This window comes from Ochlerotatus camptorhynchus, unplaced genomic scaffold (genome assembly GCF_037179485.1).
Source record: "Ochlerotatus camptorhynchus isolate MF236.1 unplaced genomic scaffold, CSIRO-AGI_Acam_v1.1 ptg000266l, whole genome shotgun sequence".
In the NCBI taxonomy this organism is placed as follows: domain Eukaryota; kingdom Metazoa; phylum Arthropoda; class Insecta; order Diptera; family Culicidae; genus Ochlerotatus; species Ochlerotatus camptorhynchus.
The window spans coordinates 564,292-591,931 of NW_027040756.1; the positions used below are offsets into that span (position 1 = coordinate 564,292).

Below are 27,640 nucleotides of genomic sequence, written 5' to 3' on the forward strand. Positions count from 1 at the left end.
TGACTATTCTTCAAATAAATCAGTAAAAAGTTTAAAAATCTGCAAACCTTTTTATGTAGTCCGATGCCAACCAAACTATGAGTCATTTCAATAATTCCTCGATGACTGGAACGCTGCGCTAATGATTGTTTGAATCTGTTTTATGCCACCATTCTTGAATACCACCCAACTCAACAGCTCAGACAATCTCCTCATCTGCAAAAAAAAAAACATTGCACTTCCGAAGCAAATCTTACATCATATCTTCCTCGGTTATAGCGTAACTGTCACGGTCATCTTCAAACACAGCATTTATCGCGCATAAAAAAAATAGAAACGATTGTTGTTTTTCCTTTCCTTCCCATCCCATCCCGACTTCACGCGCACGGTAATATCCTACCCGCCAAGACAACTTTTCCTCGATCAAAACCCATCCGATTTCACAGCGATCACCGCGGATAAGGTCACGATCAAGTGCCTTTTCTTGATTGATCATGCTTCTTCTTATCATGCTAGAACAGCACAAACCAAGTCTCCTAGAACAACCCCGAGCGACGAACCCCATCATGATCAACGACGGTCGACCGCTGCAGCCTCCAGAGCAAAACTTTCAACTCTGCTTCGCTCGTCAAAGATCGGAGCTTTTTTTTCTCGATCCAATCCGAACGATCGGAGCCCACTGCCACTGCTGCTGCTGCTGCGGACCGTCAGAGTGTACATATTTTCCCGCAACCCAGCGGTTGGATTTAGTCTGTTGTGAGCTTTCGAACGGTGTGGATCTTCTCTTGGCCTATGGGACCCCTTGTTGGACCAGGGCTACGTGATTGAGTGCGAAGATATAGAAGAAGACGAAGCAGTGTATGTTGGAGTGGCGCGCGAAACGGACGGAATTCGAACGGGACTTGAAGGCCCCATCAACGCGCACGGAGGCTCTGGATGGACTTCTAATGGTTTTCTCCCTCGACACGGCATAGGAAACTAGTGCGTGACAAATTGTGGCACGGACCCAGGGGAGAGTGTTTGGGTGTTTTGAGTGCGGAGAGTGGGTGTGCTTTATGGCCAGAAGGGCCAACGACACCGAGGTTTCGATCGAAAGTGAGATTCTGGATTTTCTAGCGCGGGAGATTTGAAATTACGGCGTGAAAGTTGGGAGTGTGACCGACAGATCGGAAAGTGATAGTAGTGCTGTTTTCGGGACGCGGAGGTGCTTGTCCAAGTGAAGTGAAGTTGAGTTTGGGTGTGTGTGTGTGCGAGTCTGGCAAAGAAGAACTAGAGTAGGACGGAGTGGTACAAAACCGTTAAGATGCTGTCTAGAGGAGGATTTATCGCCGTGGCTGGAGCACTTGCGATATGTAAGTTGAATACGATTGAACCTCGTTGATCTTCATACGCCGTCAGTCAGACTTGAGACCATTATTCATAGTCATGAGATTTGAACGAAATGGTGTCACTGAAGAAAGAAAAGTCATGCCTTCTATTGGGGTCATCGCTACGAGTAGCCACTATGTGTACCGTATGTGGATGCGTGTGCGCTCTGCAAGGGGGGAAATTCCGTGCCGTGTCAATTTTTCTCGGTGGATTTGATGGTCTAATAAGCAGTTTGATAAATGATCCCTGTCTGGAGCCCCACGACACGAGTTCATCACCATTTTACAGTACAACTTCCCGATTCTAATTTTACTCCAAACGGTGGTCAAACGGCCTCAATCCAAGCATCAAAGAATCGACACCGCATAGCAATCAAACCAGAAAAATAAGATATTAATGCAAAAAAAAAAACTAAATATGGGTCAGATTTTCCTTTCGTTTTGGATTATTACTACTCTTCAGCACATGCACTAACACATACGCACCACCGTGACCGTGGACCATGGGGGATCAAAATAGCGATCGAGCATCGAAAAGAAGCACTGATAATAGCCCGCAAAAGCCGAGGTTGAAAATTGATGTTTTATTCAAATTTTCTGGATCTCTCCATTTCTTTCGCTCTGCTATGCGCGTCAGGGTTGAAGTCTTTAAAAGAAAATCGAAAATCAAGCAATCATCAATATACATGAGCTCAAATTTACACTAATTGGAATGGCTACTGGTTCCGAGTGTCCGAGGTTTGGGACAAATTTATCTGTGTCACAACTTGATTCGATAGTTGAACCTTGGGGCCAACTGTTGGGAGGAAGTGCGTCCCCTAGTTGATGGCGCTGAGCGAGATGCGTTCATGAAAAAATCATAAGCGAAAGAGATATAAAAAATGAGGCGAAATGAGGTAAAGATAAATGGTGCGGTACCAGTTTCCGATAGGTCTATTAATGAAAGATGAAAAAAGTTGATTTAACCTCGATCAAGCGATCGCAGTCGTTTATCGCACTTGCATTGGCACTGGTGGTGTGCAATTTTCGTGTTGAGTATGATCCGAAAACTTCCCTGGATGAAGTTGTCGCATTTTAAGCAGGATCAAGTTTTTTCTGACAGAAATATGTCGTTTCTGGCAATGCTGAGTCTCATGCACATACTTGGATTATTTTACAGGACTCAGTATTTTTTACTGGGTGTTTGAACTGGTGTAAAAATTCAAATGACCGGTATTAGTAAGAAATCAATGAAATCGAGAACTAAGTCTGCACAAGTTTGGAATAAATTGTCTTATTTATGATCCACAGATTTTCAAACTTCAACCGAACAGTTGCACAATTCAAAAACCAAGTAAAAACTTACTGACAGGATTAGTGTGCATTGTTAATTTTCAACGAGTTGTATTAACTCAATCGTGCAGTCTATTTTTTCTCAATTTATTGCTCGGATTTCCCTGTATTCTGAAAACTAGTGGGTATTGTTGAACCTGAATAAATCTGCTTCAAGAAATCATAAATTGAGCAATACTATCCACCTCAAATCAAATTTAAGATAATATGGCAGAGAACTACTTTACTGCCTATAATCCCTGTTGGGGGATTTAGGTTTGTTGGTTGAGCCGAATACTCCGTTTGCCTTTCCGTGCTCCAAATAGACACCTTGTATCCACCGTCATGTACCTTAGATCCTACGTTGTGTACTATTTTTTCCTTCCAATTCCGATCCTTTCCGAATATCCTAGGTATCCTTTTGCTCCGCTCGATTCCTTTCTTTCCACAAATACAATAGAACTGAAACAATTCCACTTCCAAGCACTTTATTTGGGGACGAAAGTTTAATACACTTTATTCGTACGGTTTGTAAAGTGCGCGTGTATATATTTTTGCCTTTATTCGTTCGCTAACTAAATTCACTGTGCTGTTATCTGTCTATCATACCTAGGAATTCATTTACTATCTTTTCGTGTTATATTCGTGTTGATTGTTCATTTAGGTACTAATAGTGTAAGTATTTAGTGACTGTCTTCTATATGTGGTGCATGTATAACAGTTCTGTATCAACCAGTGTTGTAAATTTCAATTTTAAATAATTCTACTATCGCTTAATACTAAAACATCCAACATTTCCGCCCTCCTTGAAACTAGGTTTCAACATACCTAAACAAACCTAGCTTTTAGATATTGTTCAAAAAATTTGCTTAAATTCTCGCAGAATCCTCGATGGGTAACGGACAGATGCGGTTGGCTGGGCGCCTGTAGGTCTCTTTAGACGTCTTGATCATCACCACTCGTATAACTCCGTCTGCGCCAGGGTGAACCTCGGTTATCCTCGCTAGGGGTCATTGAAGTGGTGGTAAGTTGTCCTCCCGAAGAATCATGATGCTGCCAACACGGATGGTGCTTGGTAGACGATTCTTACTTGCTTCCTGAAGTCCAGTGATGTACTCTTGACTCCTACGCTGCCAGTATCGCTGGAACATCTGCTGCCGTTGCTGATAGTGGGCTAAGCGGTTAGTGGGTATAGCTGTAAGATCGGGATCTGGGAGGGCTTTCATAGAAGTCCCGATCAAAAAATGGGCTGGTGTTAAGGCATCGAGGTCTCTAAGGTCGTCTGATAATGAAGCTAGAGGTCTAGAGTTAAGGGCAGCCGATATTTGTACGAGCAGGGTGCAGAAGTTTTCATGACTCAATTGGTTCGTACCGACTTCCTTTTTCAGGCAGCTTTTGGCGGAGCGTACTGCTGCCTCCCACAATCCACCGAAATTGGGGGCACGGGGTGGAATTAAATGCCAGGATATTCCTTGCTGCGACATTTCTGATCCAATAGCTTGTTGGGCAGCTTTGCTATTGAGGCTTTTGTACAGCTCGTACAATTCGTGCTTGGAGCCTTGGACATCTATAGTATTCAATTGTCGAAGTGTTGCTACGTCGCGTTGTATATCGCCAATCGCACGACCACAAAAGTTGCAATGAGCCCCACAATTATGTAAGATGATCCGTTGGGTGGTATAAGTAAAGGGATGGTTAACTTGCCTTTGAAATATTTCACCGCATTTGTCTCCTCAAACTGCCAGCAAACATGGCCTTGGCGCCATCCAAGTCCTCGTAACAATACGACAATGATCCAATTATCCTCAGGAATACCGGACTTCAGGCTGATTTTAGCACCATTTCTGGATTGGAAATCCTCCTTTGGCCATCAACGATATCAAATTCTTTCTAAGCTCGATGGGGCGACATTTACGGATCCTCTAATATAGTCGTCGACGTAAAAATCCTTTTGTAGCTAATATTTTGAGTAAAGAAACAATTTCTTTATTTTTTTAATTTATTTCGTCAACCAACGTAGACTAGTACATATAAGAATACAGTTTTGTTTTCTTAAATTTATTTATTTATTTCGTCAACTTTGGACAAAAGGTTAAAAGTATATTTTTTTCTTTAATAAAAATTAAGCAGTGTCAGCTTTCCTATTTTTTATGAGTTATAATGCCTTATGGAGTAAAAATATTGTTTTAGTTTATGCCGAGACATTGTATGGTTTCGCAGTATTGATTGTAAGAGGCCATCATGCGGTTTAATGGCCCATATATTGCATAATTTGTGCGATGATGTTGTATGGCAAATAAATTTCGATTTCGGAGTTGCCGAGTAGGTGCATAGAAATTTAATTTTGATAAAAGTTCTGTGGAGTCAATGCGTTGCGAAACGATATCGTTTGCAAATGAAACCATTGCATATTCACGACGCTCTTTTAATGTTTGTATGTTTATAAGCATGCAGCGTGCTTCATATGATGGAAGAGGAAATGATGTCCAACCTAATTTACGAAGAGCGTATAATAGAAATTGTTTTTGTACGGATTCTAATCTTTCTTCGTGCGTGATTGAAAAAGGAGACCATACAATGCTGCAATATTCCAGTATTGACCTCACATAGGCAATATATAGTGTTTTAATTGTGTATGGGTCCTGAAAGTTATAGCAAAAGCACTTGATAGAGCCTAGCATGTTATTTGCCCTGTGAATTATTGTGTTGTAATGGTCTATGAAAGTTAGTTTAGAGTCTAAGATAATTCCTAAATCCCTAACTCTTTCACATTTTTTTACATTTTGATTTCCTAGTGCAATTGAAATATTTGAAGTTGTTCTTTTCCTGCACCGGCACCGTGATATTAAGTTGCATTTTTTTACATTCAATTCTAGTAGACTTTTTTTGCACCATATGTAGAATATGTGTATTTCATTCCGGAATATATTGATGTCTTCTTCATTTCTTATTTCCAAAAAGATCTTCATGTCGTCGGCATAAATAAGCAATTTTACGTATAGAATAAAAAGAAGAGGTCCCAAATGAGAGCCTTGGGGGATGCCTGAAGTGACTTGAATTGGACTCGTTTTCTTTCCGTTGAATTTAATTATTTGTTGGCGGTTAGTTATTTTAGGAGCTAGGAGCTGACTAAATTCCAGTTTTTTTTTGCAATTTAAAAAGTAGCATTGGTATGTCTATGCGGTCAAATGCCTTGTTTAAGTCTGTTTAGAGAGCTTCTACGTGGTTTTCATTATTCATTGCATTCAATGAATAGTCTATAAATTCAAGTAAATTTATCGAGGTCTAGCGACCCTTGAAAAAGCCGCATTGAATGTCAGTAATTCTATTTTTGATTGGGAGAAATAATTTTTCGTTAACAATTGTCTCGAAAAGTTTAGGAATGCAAGAGATAATGGCTATACCACGATAATTACGTACACCAGATTTTCAGCCAGATTTAAAGATAGGCACTAGGAATGAGCTTTTCCAAGTTTTTGGGAAGGTTCCAGATTCCAGGGACATATTAAAAATCCAGAACAATGGAGCATTGCTGGACATTTAATAAATACTGGACCTTTTGAGGAGTCTAAATTTTTTAAATCCTGCAAATCCTGCACTTGAAGTTGATTGAGGAAAATGTCCCTTGAACATTCTGGAAAAAATGCAAAATAATCGCGGTCGCGATCTTTTTCAGAAAATGTCTTATAGATTTCTTGAAAAAAATTTGCAAATAGATTACAGTTTTTTTCCGAGCTATCACCGACATTTTCGTCGAGATGCATTATTGAAGGAAAATTTTCAGATTTTCATTTGGTTTTTACGTAATTTAAGAAGTTCTTTGAACAGGACTTTATTTCATGTTCTGTTTTTGCATTATATTCTTCAAATGCAGTACTGATACCTAAAGTAAGTTAATCGCATACATCCAAATAAATTAATAAATTATTCTAATTATTGTGTTTTTTTTTTTATAAAATTTGCTTTTTGCTTCCGATTTTTCAAGTTTTTTGTGTGTGATTTTGTGTGTTTCTGTTGCGTCTTTTTTTCTTCAAAGGAATTTCTTCCGAAATTATTTCTGTTAAAACTTTGTAGAACTCGTCTATACCAATTTCGAAATTTCCTACATTCCTTAAAATTAATTGCAAATTGACACTGTTTAATTTAAATCTTATTTTTTCATAGTCTGCTAATTCGTATTCAAAGACTTCTTCGTATTCGCAGTCGTTGGGTCTATGGTTTTCATGCACAATTAAAGAATATTCAATTGCTGTGTGAAACGCTTCATTTTTCCACAGTGGATTTAATGATTCGGTCACACAGAAATCTTCTTAAATATTCGTTAGTAAAAAGTCCAAATAGCAATTTTGTTGGTTTTTTATGTGGTTAATTTGGTTCAGTCCTTAAAACGCTGTCCACACTGGAGAGTTATAACATGTTATAACGGTTGTCAACTAATTGCAACACAGAAACCACCATCAAGAGAGCGCTATAACATGTTATAACTCTGTAGTCTGAACGTACTATAATAAGCAGTTTTGTCAAAAATGAACTGCAATATAACATTTCAAAAATAATTATTGAAAATAGTCGAACATTATTGAGTGCGTTCATTTATGACCCGCTTCGAATATGGTGCCTTGGTGGGACCATTAAATGATTACATAAGCGCTTAGAGAGGGAAGAAGGTGTTAGGAAAATTTTAACGTTTTCTTACATGAGAGGCGGAGGGTGTCTCAGCATAAGTGATGATTCATTATATATATAACATTTGCATAAATATACAAAAGAGAAAGGAGGATCCAATTCATCCGATGTCTTCATTGACTACTTAAAAAGTCAAAAGACATCGCTATAAATGAAGTAAAAGTAGTTAACATGTTTGAAAATCCACGCTGCACTTATAACAAGTTTAGTTTGATCGGTGCTCGATAGTTCCCGCGCTTAATGTGTTGAGATGCTTCAAATGTGGAGAATTTGGGCACAGGAGCATGGATTGCAAAAATTATGAGAGATGCTCTAGGTGCAACCAACAACACAAAACGTCGGAGTGTACGTCAACTGTATTGAAATGTATTAATTGTTTGAACATGAATAAAGAACGCAAAATGAACTTGGACGTCAACCATGCCGCATTTAGCTCTGAATGTTCGCTTTATAAAATACTTTTTGACCAGAAGAAAAGCAGCTTGCGTTTCAATAAATAGCAGCCAAGTTCCAGGAATGTGAATCAATTCGATTTTTTGAATTTTAATATTGCGGGGTTGTCAACAAACTACGTAGCATTACGTCAGATTGTTGAGGAAAAACGTCCTCTTTTAGTTTTATTATCTGAAACTCATATTGTAGAAACGAAGCTTTTGATCAGTATAGTATTCCGGGATATATTGTTGCTGCTTGTTTATCACATTCTAGACACACTGGCGGTGTTGCTATTTATGTCAAAGAATCAGTTCAACTCAACCTTCGTACCAATGAAGTTATTGATGGCAATTAATGTTTGGGCATTAAAGTTGTACGTGGCATGAAGATGGGCAACTATGGTGTTTTGTATCATTCTCCCAGTTCTAGTGACCAACGTTTTGTTGAAGTTTTAGAGAACTGGCTCGAGACATTCCTTGATTCTAGTAAATTAAATATATTGGCTGGTGATTTTAATATTAATTGGCGTGATAACCATAATTCGAATCATTTGAAGCGTTTAGCTAAGTTTTTTAATTTAAAACAAACGGTAAATGAATATACGCGTATTTCCAGGCACAGTAGAACTTTAATTGACCACGTTTATTCCAATTTTGATTCCAGTTGTTAAGTTACGGATACTGATTTGAAAATAACCGATTATGAGACCTTAGTGATTAATGTCTTAGACCATGTTAACGATAACGATAATTTTGTAAAATTTAAGTGCTGGAGGAAATATTCAAAGCAAGCTGTTTCGAATCTTGTTGAGAGGAGCGTGGATTTTCCATTCGCGGCCGGTAACTTAGATGAATCTACAGCTGTTCTTAATAACGCTTTAAAAACGTGTACTAATCAACTAGTTGAGCAAAAGTTTGTTGCTTTGAAGAACTCGAACAGCTGGTACAATTTGGATCTTTTGCGTCTTAAACGGAAAAGGGACAAATGGTACAAAAAGTTTCGTACATCAAATAATGAAAATCATTGGAATAGGTACACAATCGCGCGTAATAAGTATTCACAACCGATAAAGAAAACCCATTGTGAATATGTTCAAAGGAAGATTGATCAGCATCAAAATAACAGCAAAGAGTTATGCAAAATTTTGAAATCTTTATTAAAACCTAGTAATTGCAAACCGCGGTCTATAAGTTTTAATGGCACATTAGAACAGTCAGAACAAGTAATTGCAGCTAAGTTTAATGATTATTTTGTAGACAGTGTTTCATTGATGAATCAATGCATTGAATTGGTCGATGAACCTGACGAAATAAAACAGCCAGTTAATAGTAGTTGTAGATTTGAAGTTTTTCACCCAATTACATTAGATGGACTTAGAGTTATTTGTTGTTCATTAGGAAAACCGGCTGAAGTCATTGGCCACATCTTGCTGGACCTTATTAATGAATCATTGCAAACTGGACATGTGCCACAAATTTGGAAGGAATCCTTAGTGTTCCCTATTCATAAAGTTGCTGGAACGATTAAAGCTGAAGAGTTCCATCCCATCAACATGTGGCACGCATTAGAGAAAATTTTAGAATTTGTTGTTCAATGCCAACTGTTGGAGTATTTAAATAGTAATAGTTCGTTGATACCAGAACAATCGGGATAACGTGAAGGTCATTCTTGTGAAACCGTGTTTAATTTGGTATTAGCGAAGTGGAAAAATAACTTGGAGTGTAAAGATACAATTGTTGCTGTTTTTTGGATCTTGAACGCGCTTTTTATTTTGGCAATTTGTTAAGATCAACCAAGCACTTTGGAATTACGAGTACTGCATATAAATGGTTTGAAAGCTATTTGTCTGACAGAACTCAATGGACTGTTTTTAATGATTCTGTTTTCAGTCCCGTGGGAAATAAGCTTCGAGTGCCCCAGGGAAGTGTATTAGGGCCCCTGTTATTTATTATGTATATTAATGACTTGCGACGTGTTTTACGATTTTGCGACATTAATATTTTTGCAGATGATACTGTGTTATTCATTGCAGCTAAGGATAAAAATGATACCGTTTTACACTTGAATGAAGATTTGCGTTCTCTTCCATCAACCATCTACTGTTGAAGTATAAGCAGTTGAAATTAAATACAAGTAATACTAAATTTATGGTAATTTCGCGGAATAGAGTAAATGCGAACGTCTCTGTTGTAATTGATGATGAGACTATTGATCGTGTTTGGGAGATTAAATATCTCAATGTCATCAAGGAAATTGCCAAGAAGTATGGAATTCTATCTCGACTGAAAAAACGATTTAACTATTGCCAGTAAAATACAGTTATTCAAATCAATCTAGACGTTTGCCCTTCCATTTTATTTCTGGCCAATGAAACACAAATATCGAGATTACAGCACTTTCAGAATAAAAAAAATGCGTTTGATTTAGAGATTTAATAGATTCACTTCCTCAACTTTGATGCTAGACGCCTTACAATGGTTGTCGGTGAAGCAAACAATTGTATATTTGACTATGGTGTTCATTTTTAAAGTAGTTAACGGTTTGCTGCCTCGATATTTGTGTGATCGAATTGAAAGAGGAAGTGATTTTCATAGATATAATACTAGAAAGGCGGCTGAAATAAGAACACGACATTTCTTGACTTGTGCTTCACAAAATTCATTATTTTTTAAAGGAATAAATGTTTTCAATTCGATGCCTAGATATATCAAACGTTCAGCAATACTTACAGAATGTGAAGAACACTGCATTTCACACGTTAAAACTGCAGTTTGAACAGTTATCCTGTGATTTTTTTTTTATGAATTGACAAATTATGCATCTTGACGAAATTATCTCTAACGGATTATTTTGTATGGATAGCTGTCATAATGACTTTTTAATAATTATTGTAGCACTGCAAACACTATTTTTGTTCGCCACGATGGTGATGATGGATTTTTAATATTTGATTTAATAGTAGTAGATTAATAAAAAAAAAAGTAGTCTGCAATGGTTTGAGCCTCCTGCGCGTATTACGGATATAGAGGACTGAATTTAAATTTGATAAAAAACAAAAATGCAACTTTGAAGCTTATTTTGATGATACCTTGAGTTAGTTGTAAGTTTTCAAAAAGGCGAACTAAGAGGTGGACGCCTGAGCTTTTCCACATTTATATCGCTGTGAAGCAACTGTAAACTTTAGAGGGAATTTATATCTGTAACTGAAACCAGTTCTATTTTGTTTGCTAACCTGGTTATATTGTCGTATTTAATTATCTTAAAGATAAATCGTCCAGCTCAAACCTTTGTAGGGGTAAGATTTGGGACCATCATCATCATCGTCATCATCACATAACGTACTTTCAGCCACGAAGACTATGATCACAATTTAATCTGAGGGTTTTTGGAACGTACACGTTGATGCTCTTCATTCATAAGTGATTTCAAAATTTCCAGGATTGATTCTCATCATATTCAAGCGATTTCAAACTTCTCAGTTCCGATACATTTCACATTTTTCCATGCACGCTAGTGCCTTGTAGTGACATAATTGCGAAACGAACTAACCGCTTTCCGCTCAGACTTGACCTTCTGAACAACTTTGTTGAAGACTCGAACTTTCTAGGTGGTCGGGATACAATGATTACAAAAGTACTCAATTTTGCATACTTACTATCGACACGTAACAAAACTAACCATCTTACGGTCGCCCTTGGTCTTCTAAACAACATTGCTCGACAACAGACTCGAATTTTCTATCAGATCGGAATCACGAGATAAAATAATGTCAGGAGTCCTCGATTCTTTATGCACACTAGTGCCACTGTGGTGATAGAATTCCAAATTAAGCTGTGTACCTTCTGAGCGCCCTTGGCCTTTTAAACACTTTGCTGAAGACTCAAACTTTCTAGGTGGTCGGGATCACGAGATACAGCAATTTAAAAATGCTCATAGGGAGAGAATTCCGAGCTTTACTCGCAATCTTCCAGACGCCTTTGGTCTTCTGAACAACTTTTCTGGAGACTCAGTCTTTCTATGTCGTCGCGGTCACGAGATAAAATAAATACAAAAATGCTAAATGTTACATGCACACTAGCGCCTAGCGCCACGTAGTGTCCAAAATTCTGCACCAAACATCCATATTGCATATTAGCTTATTTCGTGCTCTCAACTTAGTGTTCTAGATGCACTTCCACAGTTATTGAGAGCTTTCGATGCCCGTACCATTTTTTGCATTAGTATAATTGTGTGGCAAATAGAATCATACTCTATGCCCAGGGAAGTCGAGACATTTTCCAACCCGAAAAATTCCTAGACCGGACCGGGAATCAAACCCAGCCACCTCCAGCATGGTCTTGCTTTGTAGCTGTGCCTTTCCAACTGAGCTAAGGGAGGTCCCTAGATATTAATGAACAATAATATTTAAATCAAGCGCCCAGGACCATATTGGCCACCATTGGATTTGTTCAAGATTCTTCCGAGGAAATCTACAGAGTCAAACCCATCATGCTGCATATTAATTCACAAAGAATTTTAAAACGAATTACATTGTCTTAGTGTTATTTTCTGTCTAATCGTGGTGTTAATTATATTGGCCTCCATAGGTAAATCTAGTATTAAATAAAGACCACAACCAAAAGGCCCAAACGTCGGGCACGTTGAAAACCAATCGTTTAATCTTACAAGACTGAGAAAGCCACCCCAAAAAAAGTAGTTCTAAAATGTCAAAAATGAAACTGCAACACGAGCAGCGCAACGCACAGTTTTAAACGGTGTGTGGTTTTCTTCCTTACATATGTGTGCGTGTTCATGGTTTGTTTGCTTCGGTGATTTAAGCAAAAATCTGATCACCTGATGGCATTTGGAATAATTTTGGAGCAACCTGGTATCATAAGAGAATATTTTTGAGACGGGGTTTGTATTATTAGACAATACAACATCTTCAGAATATTTGATCAATCAAAAGCATTGAAATAAATATGAAGGGAATTTTTTTGAGATATTTGTTGACATGAAGATCTTTGGAAAAATTTGAAGTAATCTGGTTTCCTGAGAGGATATATGAGAGACATAATTTGCATTGTTGGGCAGTTTAGGATCTTCAGAATAGAATCTGAAATCCGATGTCTTCAGAATAGTACCTGAACAGCCTGAAGACTTTAGAAAATATCATAAGTTCTTTATGGAGATCTCGGATTACCTGAAGATCTTTGGAAAAAAATCTGAGTTGCTTGGTTTCAAATAAGATAATATCTTAGGGATGTGATTTAAATTGTTGATTATTTATGAAGATCGCTGATCACCTGATGGCATTTGAAACAATTTCTGATCAACCAGGTATCGTGGGTGAATATCTGAGAGATACGGTTTAAGTAGTTGGACAGTTGAAGATCTTCAGAATAATACTTGACCAACCTGAAGATCCCAGGTTACCATGAGAAGTTTTTGGAGACCTCTGATCACCTGAAGGTCTTTAGAATATATTCTGAGTCACCTGGTATCAGGAGGGTTTGAAATAATGGTACTTGATCGAACTGTAGTCTTGAAAAAGTATCTAGAGAACTTTGGAATATTTTCTGAGTTGCCTGGTACCATAAAAGAGAATACCTGAGCATGCTTGGCATACACAGTTTTGGTCACGAACTGCTAATTTGCTAATAACTTTGCACACAGTTGATGGAACATAGTTCTTTTTGAACCAGTAGATAGAATAGAGTGTAAGCTTGTTATAGATCTGTAAAAAAAGTAGAGTTTAATGCTAGTAGTAAACTGTATTTGTTTTTGCGTTGAAAAAATGAGGTGAGGAGTGCTTAATAAACATCTCGGAATTTAATTGATTAGTGTTGATTCAAATGTTAAGCATTACGTAATCTTCGCATATCTATAGTAAACTATGAGCCTTATCTATCAATTACTTAAAAAAAAAAAAATTTCAACATCTGAGTCAAAAGTTATTACCAAATGAGCAGTTGGTGTGTACAACTGTGCATGCCAAGCATGTATCTGAGACATGTGATTTGGATTGTTGGATAGTTGGAGTTTTTCAAAATGATGCTCATGATCCATCCTAATGTCTTGGAAAGGTAATTTTAAGTTATCATGGGGATCTTTGATCACCTGATTGTCTTCGCATTAATTTCTGAGCAACTTGGTATCATGAGAGAACATCTAATAAACGTGATTTGAATAGTGGATAGTTGAAGATCTTTAGAATAATACCTTATCAATCTGAAGTTTTCAAAAAATGTCAAGAGAACTTCATGGAGATCTTAGAGCACATGAAGATCGTTGGAATAATTTCTGAGCAGCCAGGTATCATATGAGAGAATGTTTGATGTAAAAGAGGCAAGTGCATACATGCAATTCTGTGAAGATCCATGCATTTCCATGAAGTTCTATAATATACTATGGAACACCCAGAACTTCTATGATTTACCCCGATCTTTTATGAAAAACCTCAACAGTTCCAAAAAGTTTAGAGTTATCTATGAAGTTCTTCGGTTTGTGTGTGAAGCTCTTCGCATTTTTATGAAGTTCTCCGAACTTCTATGAAATATACCCAATAGACTGATGCAAAATTTGACTTTTTCGCTCCACAGTGCTTAAATGGTTTCAAATTGGGTCCTGATTAGACTCCCAAAGTTACAACTCATTTGGTTAGAAACAGACTTCGCACAAGCCATTTGAAGTTTGCATGTAAATTACTATGGGCAATCTCAACTTTTTGTTCTTTGCCTTCTGGTCTTTTTCCATATTGAGTTGCGAAACAGTTTGATAACCATTCTTAAAGAAAATTTTCTTAGCTACAACTTTGCTCAAGATTGTTTCTATGTAAAACGAGACAGGAAAAAGTTATTAATTATTTAAGAGATTGGTAAACTTATGACATGATCAAGCAGCTGCTCTGTAGGCAACACTGTATTTTGCAGTGTGACATAGTAGCCATGATTTTTGTGTCCTATTCAACGCCCTAGAAACACCAATGTTGCCTGCTGAGTAGTTGATTGAGCATGATGGTAAGACATCAGCGCATTGAACCATTGATAATTTTCGATCCTTGCATTTAATCAAAAAGTGATCTTTAGCGAAGTTGTAGCTGGGAAAATTTCCTACAAGTACAGTTGAAAGATTTTAAAGCAGACCGATATGGTGAATTATTAGATAGACATGAACAAAAATCTTGGTTTAACCATAGTAATTCCCATACAAACTTCAAATGGTTTGTGCGATCTCAGTTTCTCACCAAATGGGTTCAAATTTTGAGAGGTTAGTCAGGATCCGATTTGGAATCGTTTAAGTATTGTGGAGCGAAAATTTATAATTTTGCATCACTCTAATACCCAATCTTCTCAGAAGTTCTCAAAACTTCTGTAAAATCCCCAATTTTATTAAATTCTCTCCACCACTATGAAGTTTTCTGAGATAAAAATCTATAAACACATCCAAAGAAATTTGAAACAGAGTTCCATTTGTGAGTCAAATCTGCTCAAATATAAAACAGAATAGTCGAGCAGTTGCAAATAAGGGCAAAACAGTGCTTGAATAATGAAACGGCAACTGACCATTGCAAGGGGTGCGTTTCTGTTCTAGTTACAAATTGAAACAGTCTATATATAAAGTATAATAGCATTACAAACGACCTAAGTAATTTTCGCAAGATTTCCCTGCGTTCTCAGACCCTCTTCCTTCCCACTGAGTAGAGCTTACTGTAATTAATCGTTCGTCGGCACCCATCACCGTTTCTCTTGTCCTCGGCATCAAAGATTACCCTCCTCCCCACGTGCTCTGCCGGTAATGACACAATCGAGCACCACAAACCTCAATTAGGCGTCTGTGAAATTCGGTCACCACGATGCAGCGGTCAGTTTGCTCGTTGCGCTGCGCGCCGCTGATGATGTGCCGAATTTACCATTCTGCCGTGCTGCAAGAACTGGATTCCAACCGGTTTCGGATTCTCACGGGCGATACCTCTGTGGATCTCAGCTAGACAATTTGGCGCTCGGGTGCGAGATTCACCATATTCTTTTATACAAAATTTACTAGCTTGTGGACCTTGACTTTTGCGACGAGTCACCTGAGATTAGTGAGTGGCTAACAAAGGGTGAGGAGCTTTATTTGAATGGCAAACGCACAGCATTGATGGTCTCGGCTGTGATAACCAGACAGCTGGGCGGTGTCACATTAGTGATTCAAGGTATTATCATAATTGAGGCAGCGTCGTGGGAGATTTACTGCTCCATTGAGGGTGCCTCAAAGTCAAACAGGTTTGTTTTGTTTCGTTTTCTAGTATAGATTGACCTACACCACTTCTCTTTATTGTGCTTAATGAAATGCTTATTTTTGGCCGTTTAACTCCTGAAATCTTTTTCTAACCTTCTGCAAATTAGAAATGCAATCGTACATTCCCATTTGTCGTCAGCTATAAACTTTTACTTTCAAATATGTTAACTCGTTTCAAATGGAAAAATTGCCAAAGTAAATAACTGTCCATCATCAAACGGGGCCTGCGCCGACCGATGGACCGTTCACTTGCCAGTTGCTCAACAGGTCTTGTCGCACATTCTCATAAAAGCAGGCATGCAGCGCTTAACCTTTTGACAAATCACTTTTTCCCCCACGCGGACCCTGACGGAGATGCTTGTCCGCGACCGGTGCGATTCGCAAGATTCTTCTACCCTACCATCTCTCTTCGCTGCACTGCTGGTCAAACTGGTTTGGCTTGATTGCACCGCGTTGTTGCCGTGTGATTAAAGCTCACCGTGCTGATTGCGGTGATCGTCGTGAAATGAACCCGGGCCTTTCTCGGTGCCCTGTCACGTAGGGATTGCTACTGTGTGTACTGCGGATGGTTGCGACCGCTTGGGCTGGGTAAGGGTTAATTGAGGGATTGCAAAGGGGTTGGTAATAAGTTTACGTAAAATTTTATTGAATTACGACATCGGATCACTCGGCTTCAAGGATGTATCTTTTGCGTTTTATGAGAAACATATGTCGGACCCGCATAACACCAAAGTTTGCACAAACTAAACAGTTGACACTGCGAATTTGTTATTATTGGAGAAATTCCGACACTAAGAACAATAACATAGGAACTCAAAAGGAAGTTTTCCTAATCCTAGGCTAAGTAATGCAAATCATTACAAAGTAGTTTTTGTATTATTTCTGCGTGAAGTCAACGATTTACGTAGTTGAAGATGCTAATTTCAAATAACAGACTAAAGGGGTATTTTTATACGATAGATGAGGAGATGAAAGTATGGAGTTGATAGTTCCGTTAGAGTACGGCAGTGTGAAAATTGTATATTGAGCGGACAAGGACAATTTTTTAAGAAGGTACAAATCGGTTTGATCTTCTCTCTTTACCAAACTCCCCCGTTGGAGAGTGATGGTGAGGGGTATTCCCCTCGCCACCACTGGTAAAAAGAGATGATCGCCGGCTCGCTCATGTACCGACGATGTGTTTTAAACAATTCTATAGAATTTTACCGCACTCAAGTTGTTTATCTGAAGGAAGGCATCCAGTCGTAGGGTTGGAAATTGCAACTATTTGTTGAATTTTAATGTGATTTGAATGGTTTTTGAACATGATGTGATGATGTGATGTGAATGGAACCCACCATCAGTGCCAATGTCTGCAGATACTTTACCGGTTCTAAAGTTCTGCCTGATGGTTTGTTGCAGCCGGTCGAATCAGCTTCATGGAAGACCTTTGAAAAACAAAACAACCAGATAGCCATCTTTAATCACGTGACAAGGGACTGGCAAATCCACGAACCCTCGTCCAGTCAACAAATCCTTTGATTCGCTTAGGCTGCCACTCCCCAACCCAATATATAAATAATGTTTTAAAATATATGATTTACAGTAATGTTAATTTTGTCAACCCCTCTCACCTAATTCTGCACCTGTTTATAGAGCTAACAGCTCTGTTTAACGCTGTTGACAATCTGATAACAAGTGAATGAATAAATAGGAACGAACTCACCAAATGAACCCATAAGCAATGTCAACCGGATGAAATTGCATGGTGCTGCTGGTTCACCTTTCTTGCTTAAATCAAGATGATATCCACCAAGCCCTTGACCGCTTCCTCCACCTCGTACTGATGATACTTTTCAACTGAATTAACATATTGCCTCTCTAGGAACGATTTGCTGTCTGTATATGTGATTAGAGGAGTATCCAGGATCAGCACTTGTGGGTCGCTTCTCCGTGACCTCGTTGCAAACCAAAGAACGTCGGGGGTTCAGTGGGGGAGTTTGTTTTCGGAGCTCATTCTTGACTCTTTGCTTGAACTCTTTGTTAGCGGTTTCTGGACCGGTGTGATGGTTGATTTTTTATGCTGTTGTAAAAATATGGCGCAATATATTTTCCAATTTTTACTAGTCAAATAATCAGTGGAAAAAATGCTCGTCAAACTTGATTCAATGGTTTTTGAACATATTCAGCACTCTATCCCTTTATAAAACTGTTATGTTAGTCAAGCATAAGCTTCCTTAGACAAAATACTCCATAATGGTGTTTAATCAATATAAAAGCAATTATAAAACCGTTCGGTCTCAATAGGGAACAAAAAGCTAAAAATATGGATCCACCTAGAGACACAGAAAAAAATAAATCAAGTGGGGCCGGAAAGGAAATGCCGAAGAATAGTCGAGTGATTATGCGAGAGATAGTAGGAGGAATAATTCTATCGATGCTGTCGACGGAAGGGAAAAGGAATCCAATTCCAGAATTTCCTGGGAGGCCCAGCAGCTCCGACAATAACAGAGCAGCCGGCTCACGAAGCACTTTCACACAGAAGTCAAATTAGACTCTTATACCGTATGCGTGATAATGTTTGCACCATTGATCAATGTGAAAATTTAAAAAAATCTCAAAAATTTCGTTTTCGAGTTTTTTTTTATTTATGCAAAAGGGGGATGTTTTTCAGAGTCTTAAGCTATGTTAATCATTATGTGCATTTGTGCATTTTTACTGAACATTTCAGCTGATTTCATGGTACTTATTAACCTTTCTACAGCAGTTTTTCCGATGATATATGGTACAATTACACTTCAAAATGGTGCAAAGCGGTGCATACTAAGGATTATTTTCAAATGCTTAATGTACAGTTTTCTCTATTTTAGGGAGCGTACTTTAAAAATTTACTGAGCATTTTAAGATTTTTAACGTATTTTGATCAATCATTTAAGGAGCAACCCGATCTATTTTAAGGAGATTTTTTTTTACTTATTAAGGACAATTTCATCTGTTTTGTTGAGCAAAAGTAGGGCTGCCCTTCGGATCGTACTGTTTTTTGATCCACGGAAGAACATGCTTACTTAAAATCCCGATGTAGACCTCCGTGTTGACTTTGTCGCCTTCGGGAATGAACACTTGGTCCATTGTTTGCCATCGGAAGCCACCAATTCAAACACCATAACGCTAGCAGGATGCTTGGTCAGATACACGTTCTTGTGCTCGTCGGCCACGTCTTTTACCGGAAGAGAACTAATATACCGGTCGGTCTGGAATTTGGTACGGAATCAACGGCAAACATGCTCTCGTCGGTGAACAGGATTACCGTATTTTTTCGCTTAAGAAAGTTCAAGATTTTCTTGCATCGTTCGACTCGTAGCTCCCGGATGCGGTTGGTAATCTTGTGAGTTCTGTCCGTGCCTTCGACTTCGCCCCGCAATCTTCCTTTACGATCTTCCGTGCCGTAAACTCACTGATCCCTTGTTCCTTTGCCATTTTCCTTATTGAACGCACTGGATTCACCCGAATCTTCCTTTTGATAGCAGCGATAACCCTCGGAACCCGAGCTGACCTCTGACGACCTGTGGCCACCTTCGCAGATAGTTGTCCTATCTTTTCTCAGTTTAAAACCCTTGTTGACGGTCCACCGGGACACTTCCACGGCGATTCAAATGACGTTTGCGCGTGGTACAAATCACGAATACACTGCCACTTCGTCATGGTGCAACTGTCAAACTAAGCAAATCATTTTCTTTTTTACACAGCCTACTACGGTATGAGCTATAGGTTACGTGCATGCAAAGAAACCAAGGCATTGTATGCACAGGTGAAACGGGAACCTTATTTGTACGATGGTGCAAACATTATCACGCATACGGAAAATGATGGGAATACACAAAATATTGTCAATGGCTTTTGTGTCCCGTTCTGAATTAAAACAGACCAGCCTTTTCCAGAAATTGCGTTTCGATGATGATGACTGTGGAAAACTACTGACAGGAAACTTCAGAAGCTGTCAGTAAGCTGAAAATTGACTACCTTCCGAACCATAGAGGCAGTTTCATTCGGCGAAAGGGTCAACTTTTTTGAATATTCCAATTAAGGTTCAATTTACTTTGACGATTTTTGGAAAATTTCAAAAGCAGTTTTTTCCAACGCATTAATTCAGATTGCAAAAAACTCGCACTATTCGATTACTTTTGATACTTTACACAAAATGACGCGAGCTTTTTGCAATCTAAAATAATGCGTCGAAAAAAACTGCTTTTGAAATTTTCCAAAAAGCATCAAAGTAAATTGAACCTTAAGCGCACGTAACCTTCATCGGGAGAAGGGAAACTTTTCGGGAACGATTGAGCTTCGACCTGTTCCATGGTATGTAGATATACTTTCAGAGTAAATCGCCCTTACCGAGGATGTCACACAACTCGTTGATCCAACGCTGGATTAGAACTTCGAAATATAAACAAATTTTGACGTTTAACTTTTCCAGGCAACTTTGCCATCTATAATGCCGTCATAAAACTAAACAGAATAGGATCAAGCAAAATTGCTTCAGATAAAAACAAATTTATCTGCAAATTACCGTCATAAAAGCCGCATTAATACGTTTTTCATTTATTAACAATTTCATGAAAGAAAAACAGATTTTTTTTACAAATGGCTTGTGGATAATTAATGTTTATGCTATCGCCATATTGTAATTATTCCCATTGTTTTTTTTTACTTTCTTCGTTTTTCAAGCTATTTTTCCTTGAAAATATCTTTATTTTCATCAATTCATCAATGATGAGTAATAGAGATTACGAAAATCATCAAGTTATCTCGGCTGGGGCAATGATTAATATAAAAAAATAACTATATTTTGTTTCTAAAATTAAAAAAAAACTAAAATCCACGTTTTCCGAAGGCGAACTTATTATTTTCGATCTTTCGATGCAAATTTCACATAATATTAAATCTGTCACCTTAAAATACACCACAATACGAGAACTGTTTCGATAATTTTGGTAATTATTTCACATTAATGATGAGCAATTTTTTTGTGGATTGTTGACCGATTCAGTTTTGAACAATGAATTCGGCAAGATCGGATGATATTTATGTATCCCTTTTTATCTTGATTGATGCTTTATTTGTAGTGCGCTTAGTAAGTGTCAAAGGCGAATGGCACAAGTATTGATGCTACATGGCATTTATTGTAGTTTTAATAATGATTTCAAATGATTAACCTTTTTGCAGCTAGTCATTCTTGAAATGTCTCGATAATGGACTCTTTAGAATCTTCTTCAGGGTGGGCCAACTAGACAGATTCTAGTCTTAATGAGGTTTTGGTGGATGCAATAAAGGCAAAGCTGTCTTGACCAGTGTCCCTGTTCATAAAACGTAAAATGTTACTTGGGTAGTAAATAATCAATTCTGAGGTCTCAAATAATCACACTGAAAGAGATATCATGATGATTGAAAATGGCAATGGAAGCTTATGTCGAAACAAGGATAATTTACAAAACCCTGTGTAAACCGAGGGGAGCGACACATCTGAATCTCAAGTCTAGATGCTCAACAAATCTCACACTAGCGAATCAATCTTCGAAAAATCTTCTTTCATTTCTCGCATCTACTTGCATCGCGCATCATCTTTTTGCAGGAAATCTTCAGAATCGTCATCAATCTTCTTTCTATCTACTCAGCGTGCGCGCAGATAGCCACAGCAAAACACAATCTTTTCTGCATCGTAGATAGAGTCGTCCCCCTCGGTGTAAACTTAAATTTTTGTAAACGAAACCTCCTCACCAGGAAGAAAAAATAATTGTTGATAAGTACTCTTAATACTTAACGTTGACATCAGATAACATTTCAAATACAGTCAATCCTCCTTCTCCCCCAGAGGGTATCTAGACTGCTTCGACCACATTTCCCATGCACATTTAGGTACTACCATAGCTCGAAATCTTTTTCTATCTCATTGTTCACTTGAATATCTATAAGAGATGTTTCTGGAGTAACAATAGAAAAGGGCAAATCTGCATTTGTAAAACAAAGCGTTTTAAAGCCCTTTTCTCACAAATCGATAGCCGCCCACGCAAATCAACAGCATAATCGGGTAGGGGAAAGTTTCCCCATACCCGCATAATCGTTGGTTGGTTTGTGTGGGTGGCCTTCGATTTGTGAGGAAAGGGCTTTAGCAAATATTATAAATTAACACTATGGTTCACTCTTCTATTATCTCCAAGACTCGATTTTTCCCAACACTAGCGGCTCTAGTGACGCGAAAGGTGACTAATACACAGTAAATTGAGCGCAACAAGGCTATCAAAAACAACTGTTGAGTAAAATTGTCCACACGGTAAGAAAAAAATACCCAAAATTAAGTTTATATCTCAAGCGCCGCCGGGATTTTCTGAGGTACAAAATCTCTGAACACGAAAGGGTGGGTATGGGAGCTGCTTCCTTGGCGTCGGTAGCATTGGTACTCAGTATGGAAAACAAATCAAGAAAAAAGTTTATTTTACCCAACTATGTACTAGGGTAGAGCACTACTTCGTCGTAATCGCCCATTTCCGTTCTATCGATCAGAAAAGATCAATAATATCAATGATTTCACCATGCACAAATCAATAATAGGTTTTTTCCGATGCGTTAGTTCATTAGCTACAACATAAATCCTGTTAGAGCGCATTGTATGAATATTTACGCTTATTGTTCTCAAAATAAAAGAAGCGCTCCTAGCGAGCCCCTTTTTTCTACGTTTATCCGTAAGACGAAGAAAATCTAATGGCGTTTCAATGCGTTTGGACGGAATTGAAACTCGTAGAACGAATTTAGAATCAAGAAGAAGTGTTAGATTTTAAACAATATCTCAACAATTTGTGACTCTTTATCAAATCTTACGGCACGTATGGAAAGGTGAATAAATTTAGAAGTCATTTTTGACAGAAATATTCCATTTTTAGTTAAAACTCGTTCAGAAAAGAGAGCTAAAGTGCGCGTTGTGCTTAGTAGGACGAAATTTAGATCAAAAACCCTATGAATCCAAGAGTAAGTAAAGTCCCATGTACACAATTGATGTTTAGTTGTTTTTGACATCATCCACATCCAGAGGGCTAGTCACTTTCAAATGTATGGGAATGGCAGGAAACCATTTGGAAATGCATGAATGTTTTCAGTTTTTATTCATTATCGTCTTTATGAGCAGTTTGACAATTGTCACAAATGGCATCAAGATGCCTAACCGGCGTCAATTTGGTTCCAAATAGTTTTCAATCTGACAAGTAGGCTTACTCAGAATGGGTTTTTCCACTTTTCGCGCTGCCGTTCCGCTTCCGCATTAATTGCGCTTGAGCCTTAAAGCGGGATGCAACGATGCAAAATGGAACGCAGAATCAAAACAAAACCGTAAATAAGGCTACCAGAAACATAAATTTTTAATGGTCATGTCACACAAGAAGTTCAAAATAAAAATAAACCCCGTTATTATGCACGAAGTGTCGTTCAGATTAACGGGGATCCACAGTATTGTAAGATATTGTAGGAAAGAAGTTCGAAATAAAAATAAACCCCATTCAGATTAACGGGGGTCCACAGTATTGTAGGATATTTGGACACCGCAAAAATCTCCCTTTTATACCGGCACCATTCTAAACAAGCAATTATAACCATTTCCCCAGAATCTGGGTACATTTTACTCATCGTAATAAATCTGGTTTACTCAGATTCTGCCAACTCCTTACTGCACATAAGAATGGGTATCGTCTACCCAGTATCTGGGTAGAATCAGAATAGCGTGGCTATCCAGGTTGAACATCAAAGAAGGATTATCGTCGACGATTTTACAGCTCCTTAAATTCAAAGTAGCTGGTCTGCCAGAGGACGAGAAACTGGTCAGTGTATTTATCGACGAGATGAGCGTTTCACAACGTCTAATATATGTTGCAAATTCTGATTCCGAATGAACCAAAGAGCCAGTGCAGCCCTTACCATTATGGTGAAATCCATCAAATCAGGATTTAAGCAGGCCATTGGTTATTTTTTTTAATACAAGTTCATTGAAATCAGAGCGGTTGCAGAATATTGTCAACGAAGGTTTGAAGCTGGTAACTGAGACAGGACTTGTTCCCAAATTATTAGTTTGTGACCAGAATTCGATTAATCGTTCCCTTTTCAAGCTTTACTGAGTCAGCCTCGGAGTCAGCATAGAACGACCATGGTTTCTTTTTCATAAAAAGAGAATCTATTGTGCATTCGACGCACCTCATTTGGCCAAATTGTCCCGCAATAATTTGCTGAAACATAACGCAGTATTTGAAGACAAAGTATGCACTGCTATTGAATTTTTTGAAAATGCATAAGAAAGCATCCATAAATGACGTAGCATATTTTTGATCAATTTTAGACCCCTCCTCCCCCCCTCGTAGCGTATTTGGCTATATCCAATACATGGCCGGTCACAAATTCTGAAACCCCCACCTCCCCCCTCAAATGGTACGTCATTTATGCATGTTCCCTAAGAGCAAATTGAGCCATAAAAATTCTCCACAGTTCAGTCCACAACACTCAACTTTATCGTTTTTGTTTTGACCTATGATGGTTTTGACCTGGGAGTGGCGAGAAAAGGGCATAAGAATGTTTGTTTACAAAAAGCTTGTATACCCTTTTCACATGTTGTTCTTGATATTGGTTCAGTGTAGTAAGTTTGAGTATAATCACTATATTCATAGTCTGGCGGATAGAATATCGGGAACCAATTGAGCTGTCAAATAGCGGAACCAATCGAGCAAATTACGACCAACAACCAAGGTTGCAAAGACTCATTTCAGCTAAAATAATGTTTTTCGGAATAATAAAACCAAAAGATGGTATGATGGCATGTTTTACTTGTAACTTACAAGAAGAGGTTACAAAGTATGCGTTGCAAACATAAAACCTGTAAATTTTGCTTTCTATGAGTCACAATCAGCGATTTGCTGATCGCTGAGTGAGTGAGTGAGTTTGTGAAAAATCGCTGATTGTGACTCTCATGAAGTGAAATAAACAGGTTTAATATGTCAAACACATTCTTTGCAATCTCTTCTTGTATCCTACCAATTCAAAATTTGATCATGGCATCTAATTATTTCATAATTTAGAAAAACATTGTTTTAGCTGAAATAAGTCTTTGCAACCTTGCCAACAACAGAAAAGAGCACATCACTATTGCGAACAAAATTTCGGAAACCGTTTTCTCGTGAAAGAATAATCAACGTTTTGTTTATAAAAGTTGATAGTACCTTTTTAATTGTTGGTCAACAATGTATTGAATTGGTTCCGTTTTTTGATAGATCTAGATTCTATCCGCCAGGCTATGAATATAGTGACTATAAGTTTGAGTGGGCATGTTGCAATTCGGGAACAACCGACGTTTAAATGCATTGCTTACATTTGGCTTGTATGCCTTTGCACATGTTGCTGGGGAACGAGGTACTAAACACGCTAACTTGGAACTACGCATTTATAAGTAAAAAAAGTTCAATTTTGAAGAAAAGTGGCTAAACTAGTACTAGATGTTGTATCCATTAATTTGTAACTGTTGCCCATTAATAGGTAACAGATACTTATTAATGGGTATAAAATTGCTAATTTAATGAGTTAAGTCACTTTTCTTTAAAATGGGTATTTTTTACCCAATAATGGGTACTTTAAAGTTAGTTTAAAAATTGATTTCACTTTCACTCATCATGTGGCTTCCATGGGGCTAGGTAAATTAAATTAATGATGAAAACTAAATTTTGAGAAATCTTCATCAATAATCCATTTAGTGAAAGTAAACGTCTGACTGTGCGTGAAACATGGCGGACTTCGTATTTTCCTTTCACTTCACCGAAAATCCCATAAGAAACTGTCAATCTTTTCTAGAAGAAAAAACTTTTCTTCAACGCCAATAATGGACCACGAACTAGACCACGAACGAAGGCGATGAAGCACACAAAAATGACAGCATGAAAGGCAGCGCAGGTTGCTATGATTTTCATCTAAAAATAAGTTAAAAGTACACAACGGTGAAAACATGACGGTTGAGTACTTTTAACAAAAATCGATTTTTTTTTTATTTTTTATGTTCTTGAGCTTTTTACAAACACAATGTTGAGTGTTGTTATCTTACCGTGTTTGTTAATCTATTACCCAAAATTGAGTAAACGATTCTTAGCGTGCTGAAATTTTTCTTCCTGTCAGTTGCCAATGTTGTACACGCTATTTCAAAACTACCCAAATTTGGGTAGAATCCACCCAGATCCGTCAAAACTGAACCTACCCAAAAATGGGTAAACTGTGTTGGGAGTGACAAGTTGACAAATGAACAACATTGACATCAATCCGATCGACGTTGTTCATTTGTCAACTTGTCACCCCCAACACAGTTTACCCATTTTTGGGTAGGTTCAGTTTTGACGGATCTGGGTGGATCCTACCCAAATTTGGGTAGTTTTGAAATAGCGTGTATTTTAAGAGGGATGGCAGATATCAAGAGCAAATTTTCATTATGTCGTAAGTAACATTCGCACCGATCCGAGAAAAATAAAGTTTTGTTTTGATGACCGAAAAGTTATTCCTATTTCCAATTAAACACATATAATCTCATAGTGATAGCAATGTTTAACATATTTAGCCGGGTTTTAATCATACAAAAGCAAATCGCTAGCTTTCATGCTAAAAAATACTGGTTTTTGAGTCAAAAGTTATTATACGTCGTTTGGTGGCCCCTATTGTTACTTAAGTCAAAGTGTATTTACCAGGATATTCGGGAGAATTATCAATTACGTCTCCTTACGTGCAGCCCATTCATCATTTTAGGACCACCGAAATCATCTTAGCAACAAACAGTTCGATTTATTCACTTTAATAATGAGAAAGCGAAACGACGAAAGTACACTTTTCACGGGTTTCTCAGTGCTATTACTTAAGGCAAACGGCATCTCCATAGAAATCGGGTGACTTAAGTAACATCGAAAACTATTTTGATCGGAAGGTGATTACGTCAAAAAGCAATTCGACTGGTAAATAAATTTAAAAATGAGATGTGATCCTATATTCGGACAGTATATAGTGTAATAGCAGGAGCACCGATTGACAATGATAGCTCGACTTTGTTTACCTTTGTTACATTCGACGTAATGAAAATTTGCTCTTGATATAATCTGCATTTTCTTTATTTGGTTTGGTTTACTTCTAAACTAACAGTACATTCAAACTTTAGCAAATATCACGTAATTTAGGCACTTTTGATATCATATTATATTACGTTATAACGTTATTAATATCAACTATAGTCTGAACGTAGTACAATGTCATGACGTCAGGGTAGGCGTGTAACATGCATGAGAAAGCTAATACTTTTTGCAACACCTTTTATTTGACTAAACTTATGAATTGATTACACGCTTAAATAAAACGGCCACGAATGTTTTTAGTCACCTTCCTCACTGGGAGAGGGTATTACGTATGCGTCTTTTCAGAAACATGGAAATTCTGGAAGTGAACCATATTGTTAATTTATAATATTTGGCTTTAGGGTCAGTCTCAGGACACCGAATTTTTGGTTGTTGAGCTATTCCTGATCATGATTGCTGTTAGTGTAGGCAATACCATAAAGGTTCGAGGTCCAG

At 37.8% G+C, this 27,640-nt stretch overlaps 1 protein-coding gene across 1 annotated transcript in view; it reads left to right on the forward strand.

The window, feature by feature from the left end:
• Nucleotides 1-724: 724 nt before the first annotated feature.
• Nucleotides 725-27,640, forward strand: part of Skeletor (DM13 and DOMON_DOH domain-containing protein skeletor) — a 59,139-nt gene continuing 32,223 nt past the window's right edge. The window contains exon 1 of the mRNA XM_065227072.1: nt 725-1,331. Coding sequence (XP_065083144.1) covers nt 1,283-1,331 — 49 coding nt within the window. The 5' untranslated portion in view covers nt 725-1,282. The remainder of the gene's footprint in view (nt 1,332-27,640) is intronic.